The 15,869-nt window shown below is 48.0% G+C and overlaps 1 protein-coding gene across 2 annotated transcripts in view; it reads left to right on the top strand.

Annotated features, from left to right (window-relative positions):
* LOC137421439 (low-density lipoprotein receptor-related protein 12) overlaps positions 1 to 15,869 on the top strand; it is a 47,024-nt gene that overhangs the window by 21,810 nt on the left and 9,345 nt on the right. For both annotated transcript variants that reach the window (XM_068107513.2, XM_068107512.2), the window contains exons 6-7: positions 6,420 to 6,852; positions 9,683 to 9,808. In XM_068107513.2, the coding sequence (XP_067963614.1) occupies positions 6,420 to 6,852; positions 9,683 to 9,808 (559 nt within the window). The remainder of the gene's footprint in view (positions 1 to 6,419; positions 6,853 to 9,682; positions 9,809 to 15,869) is intronic.

Here is a 15,869-nt window from a genome sequence, read left to right as displayed (position 1 = left end):
CTGGGCATCCTCCGTCGTGCGAAGTCCTTCCTTGGCACACCTGAGCTCCTCACCACATACAAGGCTTTCATCCGCAGCTCAATGGAATACTGCTCTCCCCTCTGGGCTGGTGCACCTGCCTCACACCTAGCTCGTCTTCACGCTGTTGAAACCAAAGCATTCAGAATCATTGGAATCTCCCGCGATGAAGCTAACTCCAAGGGCCTCTCACTCACTCACCGCAGGCAGGTTGGTGGTCTTTCCGTCTTCTACCGACTCCTCTCTCTGGCCTTACCCCCCCAGCTCTCTCTGGGCTCTGTCCAGCAAATATTCCGACAGGTCGCACAGGATCTGCCTGCAACCCTCTAATGGTTAAACTGCCAAAATCAAGACTCTCTGCTCACCTTCACTCCTTCATTCCTCTTTTCTCCCGCCTCTGGAACAAACTCCCTCACTCTCTTCAATCCCACTCCACCCTCCAGGTCTTTAAAACAGCTGTTCACCACCATCTCTTATCTTCCCCCATCCAAAACATTGATCTTTTCTATCTCTGCTAATTTCACCCCAATTCCACTTTTTTGAAATACCAACTTCTGTCCTGGAAGTCCTTGGTGTCCTTGTGTTTGATACTTCTGCCACCCCCCTCCCCCCAAGCCCTCTCCCTCCCACACATCTCCCTGCTCTTAAATGTTGTGTGCCCTCAAGTGTTTGTGTGCTTCCCCTTCTCTTGTCTTCTGCTCCCTCTTTTTATATATTTTGTTTGTCTGGTTGATTTGTTTGTGAAGTAAATGTCAGCTCTTTCACGAGCCTCGATTCAGTATACAAAAAAAACCAAAAAAAAAAAACCAATCCTTTAAATTATTTAAGTTTAGGAACAACCGATACTGTACAATTAATTGTGTGTGTGTGTGTGTGTGTGTGTGTGTGTGTGTGTGTGTGTGTGTGTGTGTGTGTGTGTGTGTGTGTGTGTGTGTGTGTGTGTGTGTGTGTGTGTGTGTGTGTGTGTGTGTGTGTGTGTGTGTGTGTGTGTGTGTGTGTGTGTGTGTGTGTGTGTGTGTGTGTGTGTGTGTGTGTGTGTGTGTGTAAGAGGGATAGAATTGTAAGGAACAGAAATGAAAAAACGAGATGTGTGCGTGCGTGCGCGCGCGTCTCTCTCGATTGATTCTGACTCCAAATTTCTGTCCAACTTTCCTATAGGCCTCATGTGGCACTGCCTGGAGGTAGTCCGACACCTCCTGCTTCAGATCATCCAGTATGGCAGGCCGGTTGACGTACACAGAGCCCTTGGCAGCCCCCCAGAACAAGTAGTTCAGAGGGTTCAAGTCTGGACAATGGAGGGCCCAGTCATGAGCGGTACCCAGGGAAATGAGGCGGTTTCTGAAAAGCTGCTGCAGGAAAGTGATGATGTCACCAGCTGTATGCGGGGGTGCACCATCCTGCATAAGCCAGGTCATGCTGAGCTGCTTTGGGGTGACCTTTTGGGCTAGACGAGATCATGATGGAACTTCTGGAGCACGGCCTGGTAGCGCTCTGTTGATCATCACCGTCCTGCTGTTGTCATTCTCAAACCAGTAAGGCCCTAGCATTCCCCAGATGGCATTGAAGGCGCAGAAGCATGTGACCTTGTGTCCTTTCAGGTACCTCTCAGTGATCTCCTCAGGTGGAATCTCCGGCGGGTGTCTACATATGTCTACATTTTTCATACTGTGCCCTTGCACAATTTCGGGGCTGGGTCGTGTGGCTCCACTAGCAGGTCTAACTACCTGCGCACCTCCGCCACTGAAGTCGCCACCCGAGCTTACCTGCTCCTGCGACTATCTAAACTGGGGAAGGCCCCTCCTGTCTCTTTACCCCTCTGATGCCCTCCTTGGCATTGGGCAGCCCGGGTCCTTCCCTTGGATCCTCGGGCCCCACTGAACAACTCACCACTACCCTAACTGGGGAAGGTCCTTCCTGACGCTTACCCCCTCTGTGCCCACCGTGGCATTGGGCAACCCGGGTTCTCTCCTGGGATCCTCGGGCCCCACTCAACACTACAACTAACCGGCTCCCAGAGCCTACCTGCGGCCTCACCTGGCCGACAAACTACCAGTGGCGGAGTGCCGTAACTACAAATGGTAACGCAACTACCACCACCCACAAGGAATTGGAGCCGCATGCAACTGAAACTCCCAGGGAGTTGGTGACGTGACCATAACCTCCAACTGGTATCATTCCGAGCATAACCCCCAAGGGATTCGAACTGCATGCAATTGAAACCCCAAGGGAATTGGTTACTCCGGACACCAATTGGGACAATTATGGTCAATAACCATAACTACAAATTAAACCACACGCCCAGCCATGTCACTGACTACTCATGCACCCAACAAAGCACTTCTTGCTACTACCTGCACCACAGGTGTCAATATCCATACAATTTACCTAAGCCCTCCACCTGGATTTACACTACCCACCCCGGGTATTCGTGAATGGGTCCATCTCCCCCCATTCACTCCTTCGCACCATGCATTCCACACCTTTTATTCCACACCAAGCATTCCACACCACTCATTCGCACACCAATTATCTCCCACACCTTTTGTCTCGCACACCTTTTGTGCTCACTCACCTTTTTCCATACACAATTCCATTTGTCTCCCATACACAACTCCTGGTTATTCTCAACCAATTCCTCATACACACAGCATCATCTATCTATCTGCTTTTCCCCTAAACTTGTGCTTCCCCGTCATTCCATTAAACTAAGCACACCCTTCGTCATTATCAACCACCTAATCTCTCTACGTCCCCTCTACAGTACAAATGTCACTACTTAAATCTTTTGTCCTCTACTGTCATCTAAATCCCTATCAATTATCCTAGCCCTCCCTCGGCTAGCTTCAGTGCCCCATGGAGGTAACCATTGTTGGCCCCCCCATGTGCATGTCACTGCCATCCCCCTAATCTAATGCTCATGGGCCCGGGGTGAGGAATGGTAAAACTACCATTCCTCCACGCAGGATACCATTCCCCAACACTTTTGCCATTCGTCCACTGCACTTGAGCCTCTCCGTGTGGAAATACATCGCCATTACGGCTCGATCTCGAGAGGCCGAGCAAACCATTCGGGTGGTTAGTCTACTGTGGGTTGGGTCCGTCCGGCATTTTCGATCCAGGGGAGGAGGCATGGACGGGCCAATGTTCAGGGCCCCATCCCCTACGCGGGGCCTCGCGGTCCCACGCACGATGGCCCAACCGCCCATGGTCGGAGCACCGCACCCGCCAGGGGGCGCGGCTCCGAACTCTCCTACCTCCCCTTGAACCTCGCCGATCGCCTTTCCCACCACGGCGCGGCACCAACCATACAGGGCGGGGCCCGGCACGAATCGTGCACGTCGGTCCTTGTGACACGGCCGTGGCATCGATCCCCGCCGGTCCCTGCCGCACACAACTCACCGAGGGCTCACGTCGGCTATCCGCCGCGCTAAACGCTACCCCGGTCTGTGTCGATGCTTGAGCCGCGTTCTCACACCTCGCAACCCACTCCGTACTCGCACACCGCGGCGTCCCTGCGCCTCCCATACACTTCATTACACACTTTTCCTCCACACACTCCTTTACTGCACACTTTTCTGTTACACACTCCGTAACACAATCGGCCATCGCACACCCTCGCGCACACCCTGGCGCACACTCTTCCATTACGTACTCCGTAATGCCTACGGGTGTGCACTCTCCTGGTACACACCCAATAACACGCTCTGGTGTGCACTCCTTCGCACACTCCCCTGTAACACTCCTGTTACACACTTCCCGCACACAGTCCGGTGTGCATTCTCCCTCGCACTCTGTAGCACACTCTTCTCCGACACACTCCGGTGCACACCTTTCTCGCTCACACTCGCTTCGGTGCACACTTTTCTCTCACACGCGCGCCATTCGCTCTCGTACACCGCACCATGTACCTTCCACGACTGCCCGGGTTTCGTTTCGATCCCAAGCGCGCCAAAACCTTTTCCCCGCCAAACACATTCGCACCATTATATCTCACCTTGGGGACCTTCTTTCCTGCCAGCAGCACCTGCAAACCTTTCATTTGGTTAGCAAGCCCGACATCACGATGCAAATGCAGACTTTGCGCGGATTCCATTACTTCCTCCCGCGCTTCATTCCCCGATTCTATCTCTGCCGTCTCTTCGGCCCCAATCATTTCTTTTATTTCCATTATTTCTTCGACGACCGCTGGCGCGCATGAATTTTCCCTGTCCAGTTCGGCAACCGTCGGTTTTTTTACACCCCGCGTCGCGATTTCTATGCTCCCGGTCAACTTGGCTGCGCTCTGCCCAAGCTCGCTCCCCACGCGTTCCTCACACCGCGACACCTCATCGTGTCCCAATGCGACCTCTTCGCTCAACATGCGCCCAATGTCCTCCCCCGTTTTTTCCATATCACACCTGGATTCCTCCCTCATTTTTTTCATGTTGTTTTCTGACTCTGCTATCCAGGTATCCATTTTTGCATTCATTTCATTTATGTCATTCTTTTGGGCGTCAATTATTTCCCTTTTCCATTCGTCCCCCATCTCTTTCATTTCTGCCATGAAGTGCGCCATGAATGAATACAGGTCCGAAACCGCTGGCACCGCGTGCGAGTTGCCGCCATTTCTACCCCTGCTGCCGGCCCTCATCAATTTCCTCCTCTTCTCCCAACTCTTCCTGGGGGTCCTGGGTTATCGATTCTACCTCTTCATCTACCCCCACCGGCATTCGACCGCCTTGACTAGCCATGGTACGAATTTATAATTTTGAATTTTAAAAACTAAATTTCGGTCGCTCGTAATTTTGGGGCCAAGTCGTCCAAAAAAATTTGGTTAGGGTTCCAAATCCCACTCCCGGACACCAATTGTTACGGTTCTCCGCCGCCCTTCTTCCCCTTACCAAGGGGGATTTAATCCCCTTGTTCTTTCTGGGCTTGAACGGAACCGAGACTTGAAACGTCCCTTCCGGGCAAACGCAAAGTAGGGTTTCGGGACCAACTCTCGCTCATACCTAATTCCCTGCGCCGCCACGGAAGCGAGGAAGCAAGCCTCGCACGAGCCACGTGTGGTTTGGGTACGCCGAGCGGATTGAGTACCACGTGGTCCGTGCAGATTAGTAGTGGAACCCGATTCGAGCGGTCCGATTCGTACCACGCTTAGCCAATGAGGAAACCACAGAAACGATCGAATGGAAAAAAGGAAGAACACAGGTTTAATTATTCCCACACGTATGTACAATGATCGGGGACGCAGAGACACAGGGCAGCACTTAGTCAATCTTATCTTATTCCCCGGACTCGGGCCCGTCACACTCACACAGGGAATTGCAGATGGGTTGATGTTCAGCCAACGCGTCGACGCGGTCATCCAGGAACGGCCCCGTCCGGGTCTCCACGGTCCCAGCACGTCCCGCGAAGATGGCAGCAGGCGATGGAAGGAACCCCGTAGCGCGTCTCCCGAACAAAGGCAGCCAATGAGGTGGAACGGTAAATGCGGGACTCTCAGCACGGCTGGCGATTACACAGCCGTTCTCACTCGCGCGACTTAATGCACTGTATATCAATCAGCCTCCAACTCAACCGAGCGTCGCTTTATAATAGCGCGTATTTCGGTTCATGCGCGTCTTGCTTCGCCCGCATATCTTTCACAGTTCTCTGACGCTCACAACTCCTCTTACACGATTCCTCCAAGTTGGTTAGTGCGCGCGAATTCTCCCTGGGCAGTCCTCAAGTCTCTTTGCTCATCAGTCCTTTCAGGCAGCAGTCCTCCTCTCGCGAGTCCTCCTGGGGGCTTTACGTGATGGGTTATATAGGTACGCCCCCGAACCTTCTGGAACCCTCTCGAACCTTCTTACCACGCCCTGTGACGCAACGCCACCGCCGCCACCTCTGAGCCCTGACTGGCGGCTCGTGCTTACCGTCAGCGCTTCTGCCGCTCCGCCCCGACCCTCCTAGCCTGCCTCGTGTTAATTCGCCCAAAATGAACCAAAGTTAGCGCAAAGGGGCATGAGGCTGGGGAAGCTGGAAAGTCGGTAGAAGTAGGACCTATTCTCCTGACTATACTCAACGCAGAACTAACATAGGAAAGGGACTAATATCACAAATACTAAGATATAACTACACTATCGCGAGGCTACATGTTGCTTGTGTAACTAACTATGAGGGGGAGATTTTAACCTTTATTAAACTCGCTGTACAAACTCAAAACCGCAACTATATATATTATATATATATATATATATATATATATATATATACACAAATACATACACAGATTGTCTTTTGAAATGGAAAATTAGGCACAAAAGGATGGTGCTAAGTGGAAGTGTTGGACTGATGAGCCGATCAGATGCAAGAGCCATTATCTATTCTTCTCCCCTCCCTTCCCCCTTCCACTTTTTTTTCTGACCCTTGCACTCTAGATCCCCGGGGGTTTGTTTCACAACGAGCAAGAAAAGGAAAATGCTCCTTGCATAAACAAACGTCTACGGAACTTCTATGGCTGGTTCAGCTCCCCATCTTACCCAAGAGGATATCCAGGGGGCTCCCAATGCCGCTGGCTGATCGACACAGGCGACACTCGGCGAATTGTGCTGCTTTTTGTCGACCTGCAGCTCGTGCCACGGGAAGGTGACAGTGTGCGTGTGTATGACGATTCGTCGGAAAAAGAAAGCGCTCTCACTGCTGAGTTCACGGCATTTCGGCGTTACAAGTTGCCTTTGGAACTGCACACGCATTCTGGCCACGCACTCGTCGTCCTGAATTCTGGGGAGCAGCTCGGTATGGCACGAGGGTTCAATGTTTCTTACCATGTCGATGGATATTGTCCACCGGGACAGAAACCCTGCGGAGCAGGTTTGCTTCCCTGTTTTATACTTTTTGATAAAAACAAAGAGTCCATCTGGTACAGCAAGTCAAGTGTCAATTGAAAAATGTGTAATATTATTATCGATCAGAAATGTTTTTTACTGGTTGAGGCTGTGTTGTGAAAAAGCTATGTGTTGTTTATCATTTGATCTTTTGAAATGAGCCTTTAATATAAAATAGACATATTGATGGGTGAGACACAGAGTTCTGAGATAACATGTTTCATTCGCAGAACTCACCTGCTGGTCTGTTTTGCTTTGGAGATGGCAATATGTGGAGTTCAAGAAATTCAAAAAATTGATGACAACCTCGAGTTTAACCGAGTTGTTTTGTGCTACTATGGTCAACTTATTAATAACTTCTTAGATTATTAACTTTCAACTTGAAGGCCCACCTTGGCTGTTCGTACCACCGTCGAGCAGTCAAATAGATATAATTACCCTTACTTTGATTAGTGAGGGAACCAACATGGGTGGTAGCAGTTTGCAGGTTATAAGTCTAGCTCGATTGGTGTAGAGCAAAGGTGCCATGGGTTACCACCGACTGTGGGAAGGACCGTCGTGTCCTATTGGTCAGTCACCGCTCGCCTCAAGCTGGGCAGCTCCCAGACAGTAAGGTGCTGTCCTGCCAAAGTCTACCTTCTCCTCTGGGTGCGTGGGGATTAGGGATCTTTATCCTGACAAGCCGACGGTAAGAGGCTACCCATCAAACAAAGAAAGAAAATTATCTGGCTTGGCAGCTGGAACGTCAGGACTACATGTCCTGGCATGAATGAAGAAGACTTTCTTTCAACATCAAATATACGTAAGAAAGCAATGATTGATTGTGAGCTTCACAAGCTTAACGGTGAAGTCGCTGCTCTTCAGGAGACAAGATTGGCTGACATCGGATCTATTCAGGAGGCCAACTGCACCTTTTGCTGGCATGGCAAGAGTGCAGAAGATCACTGTCAACATAGTCCGTGGGCTGAGTAGGGTTTACATGCACCCCCCCCCCCCCCCCCCCACAACTTAACTTCCCGGGTATGTCCATGTACCCCCCACCCTAGGGGTTAGGAAAAACCATGTTAACAGAAAAAAAACTCATTCCCTCATAGTTTGACCTCTGGTGACCTCATTAGTGACCTCATTTGCATATAACACATCATTGTAAAGAGTGTCCCAGGACAAACATTTTGAGGGGTCATATGCAACCATAGGATGACGAGGTACAAAGTTATGGCCATTTGAATTTCGCCTACCCATAATTTTCGGAAATCACTGACAGGGGGGGGTAACATCAAAATATGCGTGGGAGGTACCTTGGGAATGAGTTTTTTTTCTGTTAACATGGTTTTTCCTAACCCCTAGGGTGGGGGGTACATGGACATACCCGGGAAGTTAAGTTGTGGGGGGGGGGGGTGCATGTAAACCCTACTCAGCCCACGGACTAAGTGTAGGCTTTGCCGTCAGTAGCAGAATGATGCAGTCAATTGAGACACACCAATGGCAACATCTAGACATCGTATGTCTCTCCGCCTTTCATCAAATGGAGGCTTCACCACTATTATCTGCGCTTATGCCCCAACTCTGTGTGCCAATGCTGAGGACAAAGATTACATCGATGACACACTTCATGAACTTCTCGAGCATGTCCCTCAAGGGGAAAAGCTTTACATTCTCGGGGACTTCAATGTATGGGTCGGAACAGACATGGAGTCATGGCCAATATGCCTAGGCCATCATGGTGTTGGCAAAATCAATGAGAATGGGCAACGGGTGTTGGAGATGTGTGCCCAAAAGGAGCTCTGTGTCACCAACACTTTCTTTCAAGGCAAACCTCGGCATAAAGTGTCATGGCGTCACCCAAAGTCAGGACATTGGCACCAAATTGACGTAGTCATCACCAGGAGACGAGACCTGTCCAGCACTCTTCATACATGTTCCTACCACAGTGCAGATTGATACTGATCACTCCCTTGTCATCAGTAAAGTGGAAATGCAGCCCCGGAAGCAATGATGACAAACGTAAGCAGTTTGTGGCACACTCCAACAGTCCCTACCTACTGAAGGCCTAACTGGCATTGTTGATGAAGCCTGGAAGTCCCTAAGATTAGTCATCTATGAGAGTATAGTAATCACATTTGGCAAAGGAAGAGCTGGCAGGAAAGACTTGTTTGAAACCTTTTCAGGAGAAATGGAGCCAGCCATCGAAGCAAAGAACGCAGCTTACCTGATGCACAACATAAACCCGAATGCCCAAACCTTGCACGACTTTAACCTAGCTAAGGCTGTTGTGCAAAAGAAAGCAAGGTTTTGTGCAAACAAATATTGGAGCAGCTGCACAACAGATGCTGTCACCACAAACATCATCCCACAACTACAGGAAACGCTAACTTCAGATGCAGCACCTGTGGTAGACTCTGTCGCTCCCAAATTGACTTGTACAGTCACCAACGGAAGTGAAACACATGGCTGACCTCACCAAGAAGTGCTGCATATCCACCATCTTACGTGGATGAACAGATGTCATTGAATCACACTTATGGAAAATGTTTTTCGAGTTTGTTTTAGCCTCAAAAACAGACCGTAGTGAACAACACAATCGTGTTAAAAGATTGGCCTTTAAAACCTACTCTTATGAAGGGGGACAGACATCTGTACAAACACACAAACTGACATTGTGTTTTATATGGCAGATAGTTCCACATTTTCTTGATTGGAGCCTTTGGTGAGCTCACCAAATATTATAATGACAAAGTTGCAGAATGAGTTGGTTGTTGATTTTGTTTCTGGCTAATTTTATCACACTTTCTCAAAAGCATCTCATTTCGTTGCAGGTGATTGTTATGATGATGCACAGCGATGTGACTGGCACTGGGACTGTCCCGATGGACGGGATGAAGCGGGCTGCGGCCAATGTCCACGTAACCACTTTCCATGTTCCAAAACCAACCCCACATCAGGTCAGTTCAGCCACAACGGTATGCCCTAAATGGAGTATTTCACCAGCATCATGTCACTCTGACCCAATGAGAAAATCCTTAAATCTGACATTCGATAATTAATTGAACTTGTGACAACACGTCTACTGGTTACTGCTATTACATCAGATACTGCTATTTCACTTGCTCCCCATTGCATCACCGGTGATTCGTTCCTTGGTTTGCGCACAATGACATCACCAGTGATTCGTTCCTTGACTTACACACAGACATCACCAGTGATTAGTTCCTTGACTTGCACACAGACATCACCAGTGATTAGTTCCTTGACTTGCACACAGACATCACCAGTGATTAGTTCCTTGACTTGCACACAGACATCACCAGTGATTAGTTCCTTGACTTGCACACAATGACATCACCAGTGATTCGTTCCTTGACTTGCACACAATGACATCACCAGTGATTAGTTCCTTGACTTGCACACAATGACATCACCAGTGATTAGTTCCTTGACTTGCACACAGACATCACCAGTGATTAGTTCCTTGACTTGCACACAGACATCACCAGTGATTAGTTCCTTGACTTGCACACAATGACATCACCGGTGATTCGTTCCTTGGTTTGCGCACAATGACATCACCAGTGATTCGTTCCTTGACTTGCACACAGACATCACCAGTGATTAGTTCCTTGACTTGCACACAATGACATCACCAGTGATTCGTTCCTTGACTTGCACACAGACATCACCAGTGATTCATTCCTTGACTTGCACACAGACATCACCAGTGATTCATTCCTTGACTTGCACACAATGACATCACCAGTGATTCATTCCTTGTCTTGCACACAATGACATCACCAGTGATTAGTTCCTTGACTTGCACACAATGACATCACCGGTGATTCGTTCCTTGCCTTGCACACTGACATCACCGGTAAATCGTTCCTTGCCTTGCACACAATGACATCACCAGTGATTCTTTCCTTGACTTGCACACAATGACATTATCAGTGATTCGTTCCTTGACTTGCACACAATGACACCTCGGCGATTCGTTCCTTGCCTTGCACACTGACATCACCGGTAAATCGTTCCTTGCCTTGCACACAGACATCACCAGTGATTCGCTCCTTGACTTGCACACAATGACATCACCAGTGATTAGTTCCTTGACTTGCACACAATGACATCACCAGTGATTCATTCCTTGACTTGCACACAGACATCACCAGTGATTAGTTCCTTGCCTTGCACACAATGACATCACCGGCGATTCGTTCCTTGTCTTGCACACAGACATCACCGGTGATTCGTTCCTTGACTTGCACACAATGACATCACCGGTGATTCGTTCCTTGTCTTGCACACAATTACATCACCGGCGATTCGTTCCTTGTCTTGCACACAATGACATCACCTGTGATTCGTTCCTTGTCTTGCACACAATGACATAATCAGTGATTCGTTCCTTGTCTTGCACACAGACATCACCGGTGTTTCGCTCCTTGACCTGCACACAATGACATCACCAGTGATTCGTTCCTTGACTTGCACACAATGACATCACCAGTGATTCGTTCCTTGTCTTGCACACGATGACATTATCAGTGATTCGTTCCTTGTCTTGCACACAATGACATTATCAGTGATTCGTTCCTTGTCTTGCACACAATGACACCTCGGCGATTCGTTCCTTGCCTTGCACACAGACATCACCAGTGATTCATTCCTTGGCTTGCACACAATGACATCATCAGTGATTCGTTCCTTGTCTTGCACACAAACATCACCGGCGATTCGTTCCTTGCCTTACACACAATGACACAATCAAAGATTCGCTCCTTGATGTGCACGCAATGACATTACCCGCGATTTGCCGCTTGCTTTGGCGGTGATGATTTCACAATTTTTACCCCACGCATGCGAAGTGAAAGGTGGAGTTAAGCAATTTGGTTAATTTCTGTCTGTCTACCGGCTGCAAACATCAGTTTATGATTTAGGAAGAACCTATTTCAATTGAATGTTATAATTTGAACATGAATCGGAAAACTAACCTGTCATTTAGCTGTACTTCATCTCTGAATTCGTCCCGATCGCGCATGCGCAGAGATGAGTGAGATACGTTTTTTTACTGTCTGGCGGTTAAAGAACATAGCGGCAATACCCCTGGCCCTCACCTGGTGGAATAAACAGTATACTGCACTGACTAAAGGTATTTTAAACCAATTTCAATGCCTGCTAGAAGACAGGGCAGCATGCAGAATCATACTAACATAATCATGAGACTTTAAAGAAACAAACAAACAAAAAAAACATTTTGGGGGACAACCCACCCCCTCCCACCCCGTGTACCTCCTCAGACCGCAATTTTTCCAACGCCTTGAACAAACATTGGTACATCAGGACGATGACGGTTGTGGTGAAGTTTAGTCGAAATTGTGTGTGTAGGTTCTAAGAAGAAAGCAGATACCTATTTTGGGGGGCAACCCCCCCCCCCCTCCCCTCCGTAGATCCCCAAAGGGGCAGATTTTTTTTTAATGCTGTGAACAAACGTTGGTACAGCACGGGTGATTAAGGTTGTGGTCAAGTTTCATCGGAATTGCATGTGTCATTTGAGAAAAAAGCAAACACCTATTTTGGGAGGCAACCCCCCTATACACCCCCAAAGGGGCAGATTTTTTTCTTAGTGCCGTGAACAATCTTTGGTACATCACAGGTGGTGAAGGTTGTGGTCAAGTTTCATCGAAATTGTGTGTGTAGTTTCAGAGAAAGCAAATATCTATTTCTGGGGGTCAAACCTGGATCCATTTTGACCCCCGGTAAACCTCCTTAGACCCAGATTTTTTTAATGCCATGACCAAACTTTAGTCACAACAATATAAATATAATTTGTGCCAAATTTGGTCGCAATCCCATCAGCGGTTTCGGAGAAGAAGTTTCAAGTGTTTACGGATGGACTGACCACGTGCTATCGCTTAGGCTCCCCTGAACTTCGTTCCAGGTGAGCTAAAAATGGAAAATCATTCCAAACAGAAAAGTTCCTGTTTTTAAGGATGTCATAAAGGACACAAACAACAGGCATAAAGAACTAGTGTAACATGTTAGAGAAGGTGGTGTAAAAGACACCATCAATGGCCATAAACTTCCCAAATGTTTTTTTATTTTATTTGACCTTTAAAATCTTTATTTTTTTTAAATTTAATTATATACTGGAACACAGCATGGGGTAGGGTACTCTAGGGGCTGGACCTGAGTTGTATGCATTTATATGTATAGGGGAAACCCCATTTTTATATGGTAGTATAGGTCCTAGGCTTTAAAAAAAAATTGGGTTCTCGCTCGAAATCCCTATAGATTTTGCCCAGCTTGCCCCAAAAGTTGCCCGTCGGGCGAGAAACCATACCGGTCATATCTTGGCCATTTCTTGAGCGATTTTGACCAAAAAAAAATTATGCCCACGGCACTAATGGATTTACGATCTACGAACCGCGCTCTTTGTTTATCACGTACAGACATACTTGAAAAATCTGAATTAGCTGACGTTGGGACCCAAAAGCATCCGATTAACTGCCGATACGACGCCATATTACGACGCCATCGTATTGGCGTCTGCTGGATGAAGGCGAAGCAAGCCGTCCGCTGATTGGACAGGCGAAGGCGAAAGCAAGCCATCCACTGAGTGGACAATCCAGAGCATGCATTTGTGCCGGTGTCGGCGAGCGTTGTGCATATACGCACTCTTCATTCTCATCTTTCTTCCTAACTCTTACTCAGACAAGCAAATCCCCTATGCCATCCATAATGGTACACTTTATCCATACACCACATCCTCCCTTCCATGGATGTTCCATGGGTTTCGGCTAGTCTATATAATAATAGCGTAAGGACTCGACTTTGTTATCCCTTTTACGCCGCACCCAGTGACCCGATGCCCACGGCACTGATGGATTTAGGATCTACGAACCGCGCTCTTTGTTTATCACGTACAGCCATATTCGAAAAATCTGAATTCGCCGACGTTGGGGTCCAAAAGCATCCGATTAACTGCCGATACGACGCCATCTTACGACGCCATCGTATTGGCATCTGCTGGGCGAAGGCAAAGCGAGCCGTCCGCTGATTGGACAGTCGAGTGGTGTGAACATGGGTGGTGTGAACCAAATGGTCTTTTTATTCCCTTGAACATTTTAAATTAGGATATATAAGGAAACGTCTTTATCGTCATTTTAATAAAGTTAAATGGAGTGACGTTGCGATACTCGGGGTGCGTTGCATAAATCCTCGTAACTCAGAGAGGTGTAGCAGGTGGCGAGACGGAAGGAAGCTTAAAGATAACAAGCTGAAACAGACTAATGATATGTCAATCCCTTTCTACACCGAACGGCAATAAAAGTATGAGAGCGGGAAGGCATGGCCTGAGCACTTCGAGCAGAGAGGACTGATTGGACTTAACTTAAAGAGAAAAAAATTGGAGCTTAACGGAAGAAGAAGATCCCATGAGCGCTCCCCTATGCCATCCATAATGGTACACTCTATCCATACACCACATCCTCCCTTCCGTGGATGTTCCATGGGTTTCGTCTAGTCACAATGAATTTGTGTAAACTTCCACCATATCAGATCTAATTATATGGATTGGTGCAGGCATCATCTTGCAACTTCATGCACTTGCAGAAAGGGGTGCAGCCCACCTCCTCCATGCGGCATGGACATGTGGCTCGAGCACACTTGCCACAGTTACAGGTCACTGTCCACCGCTTATTCAGAGTCTTGCACCCTGTGACTGGAACAAGGCAGTCGTTCTCTAGCTGATACCCAAAATGTAGTGGATCTATGATGCTGGGTTGGAAGAGGTGGATAATCGAGTATGTACCGAACAAGGCTCGCATTATGTGTGGAAGCAAACCCTCTGACGTTGGAGGCAAATTTTGATGTGATGAGCCCTTGGTCTAATGATATACTACTGTGTTCAAAAAGTATATGACCTTTATTTTTCGTGCGTAAAAAAAAAAGAAGCTAGGGAGGCGTTGATTGGTGCATGTATGTAGGCGATCCTAATGCGCACGCGTGAATTTTTTCCCACCTGCAGAAGCTGTCATTCGACGGCAGACCACCGATGAGTGAGGACATGTAAGTGAGCGCCGTCGGATTTTCGTTTTTGACAAAATGATGGAAAAACTTGAACAACGCTACTGCATCAAATTTTGTGTAAAGCTTGGCGATTCCCAAGTGGAAACGATCCGCAAGATTCAACACCGTTCATTCCATTATGAAGGAGGATTTGGGCTTCAGGAGAATCTCAGCGAAGTTCGTACCAAAGCTGCTAACGATTGAGCAGAAGCAACTCCATTTGGAGATCGCACAGGACATGCTGGAGACTGTGAACAGCGATCCCAGCTTCCTCAACACAGTGATCACTGGCGATGAGTCCTGGGTTTATGGGTACGACCCAGAAACCAAGTTGCAGTTTTGATGCAAGTTTGATGAAACACAAAATTTGATGCAGTAGCATTGTTCAAGTTTTTCCATCATTTTGTCAAAAACGAAAATCCGACGGCGCTCACTTACATGTCCTCACTCATCGGCGGTCTGCCGTCGAATGACAGCTTCTGCAGGTGGGAAAAAATTCACGCGTGCGCATTAGGATCGCCTACATACGTGCACCAATCAATGCCTCCCTAGCTTCTTTTTTTTTACGCACGAAAAATAAAGGTCGGATACTTTTTGAACACACTACGTATTTGGGCACGAAGCTGTGTGAAGCACGAAAATTGGTTAGTCTCTCAACACCAGCACGAGGAATTTTTCAGCATCAGCCTTGGTCTCGGGTGTAATTGTCATTTATTTACCGAAATTTCTAAGCAATTGGGTGGGCTGGGCTTTGAGGGCAGCTTTCTTGGTGCCTACTTTGCTCGTTGCATCACATCCAGTCAAGCAGTGCAAGGCAGGAAGGACATTGCAAACGTCTTGACCTTGACGTTCGTGTAGAATGTGCAGTGGGATATATCGCACAGTTTTGCCGCGTCCACCTCGCATTGTCATCCGTCCAAACCGCATTGCTTGCGCTCCACG

This window comes from Myxine glutinosa, chromosome 2 (assembly GCF_964187855.1).
Source record: "Myxine glutinosa chromosome 2, kmMyxGlut1.1, whole genome shotgun sequence".
Taxonomy (NCBI): Eukaryota; Metazoa; Chordata; class Myxini; order Myxiniformes; family Myxinidae; genus Myxine; species Myxine glutinosa.
Note: the sequence above shows the minus strand (reverse complement) of the source record. Positions and strands in the feature narration are given on the sequence as shown.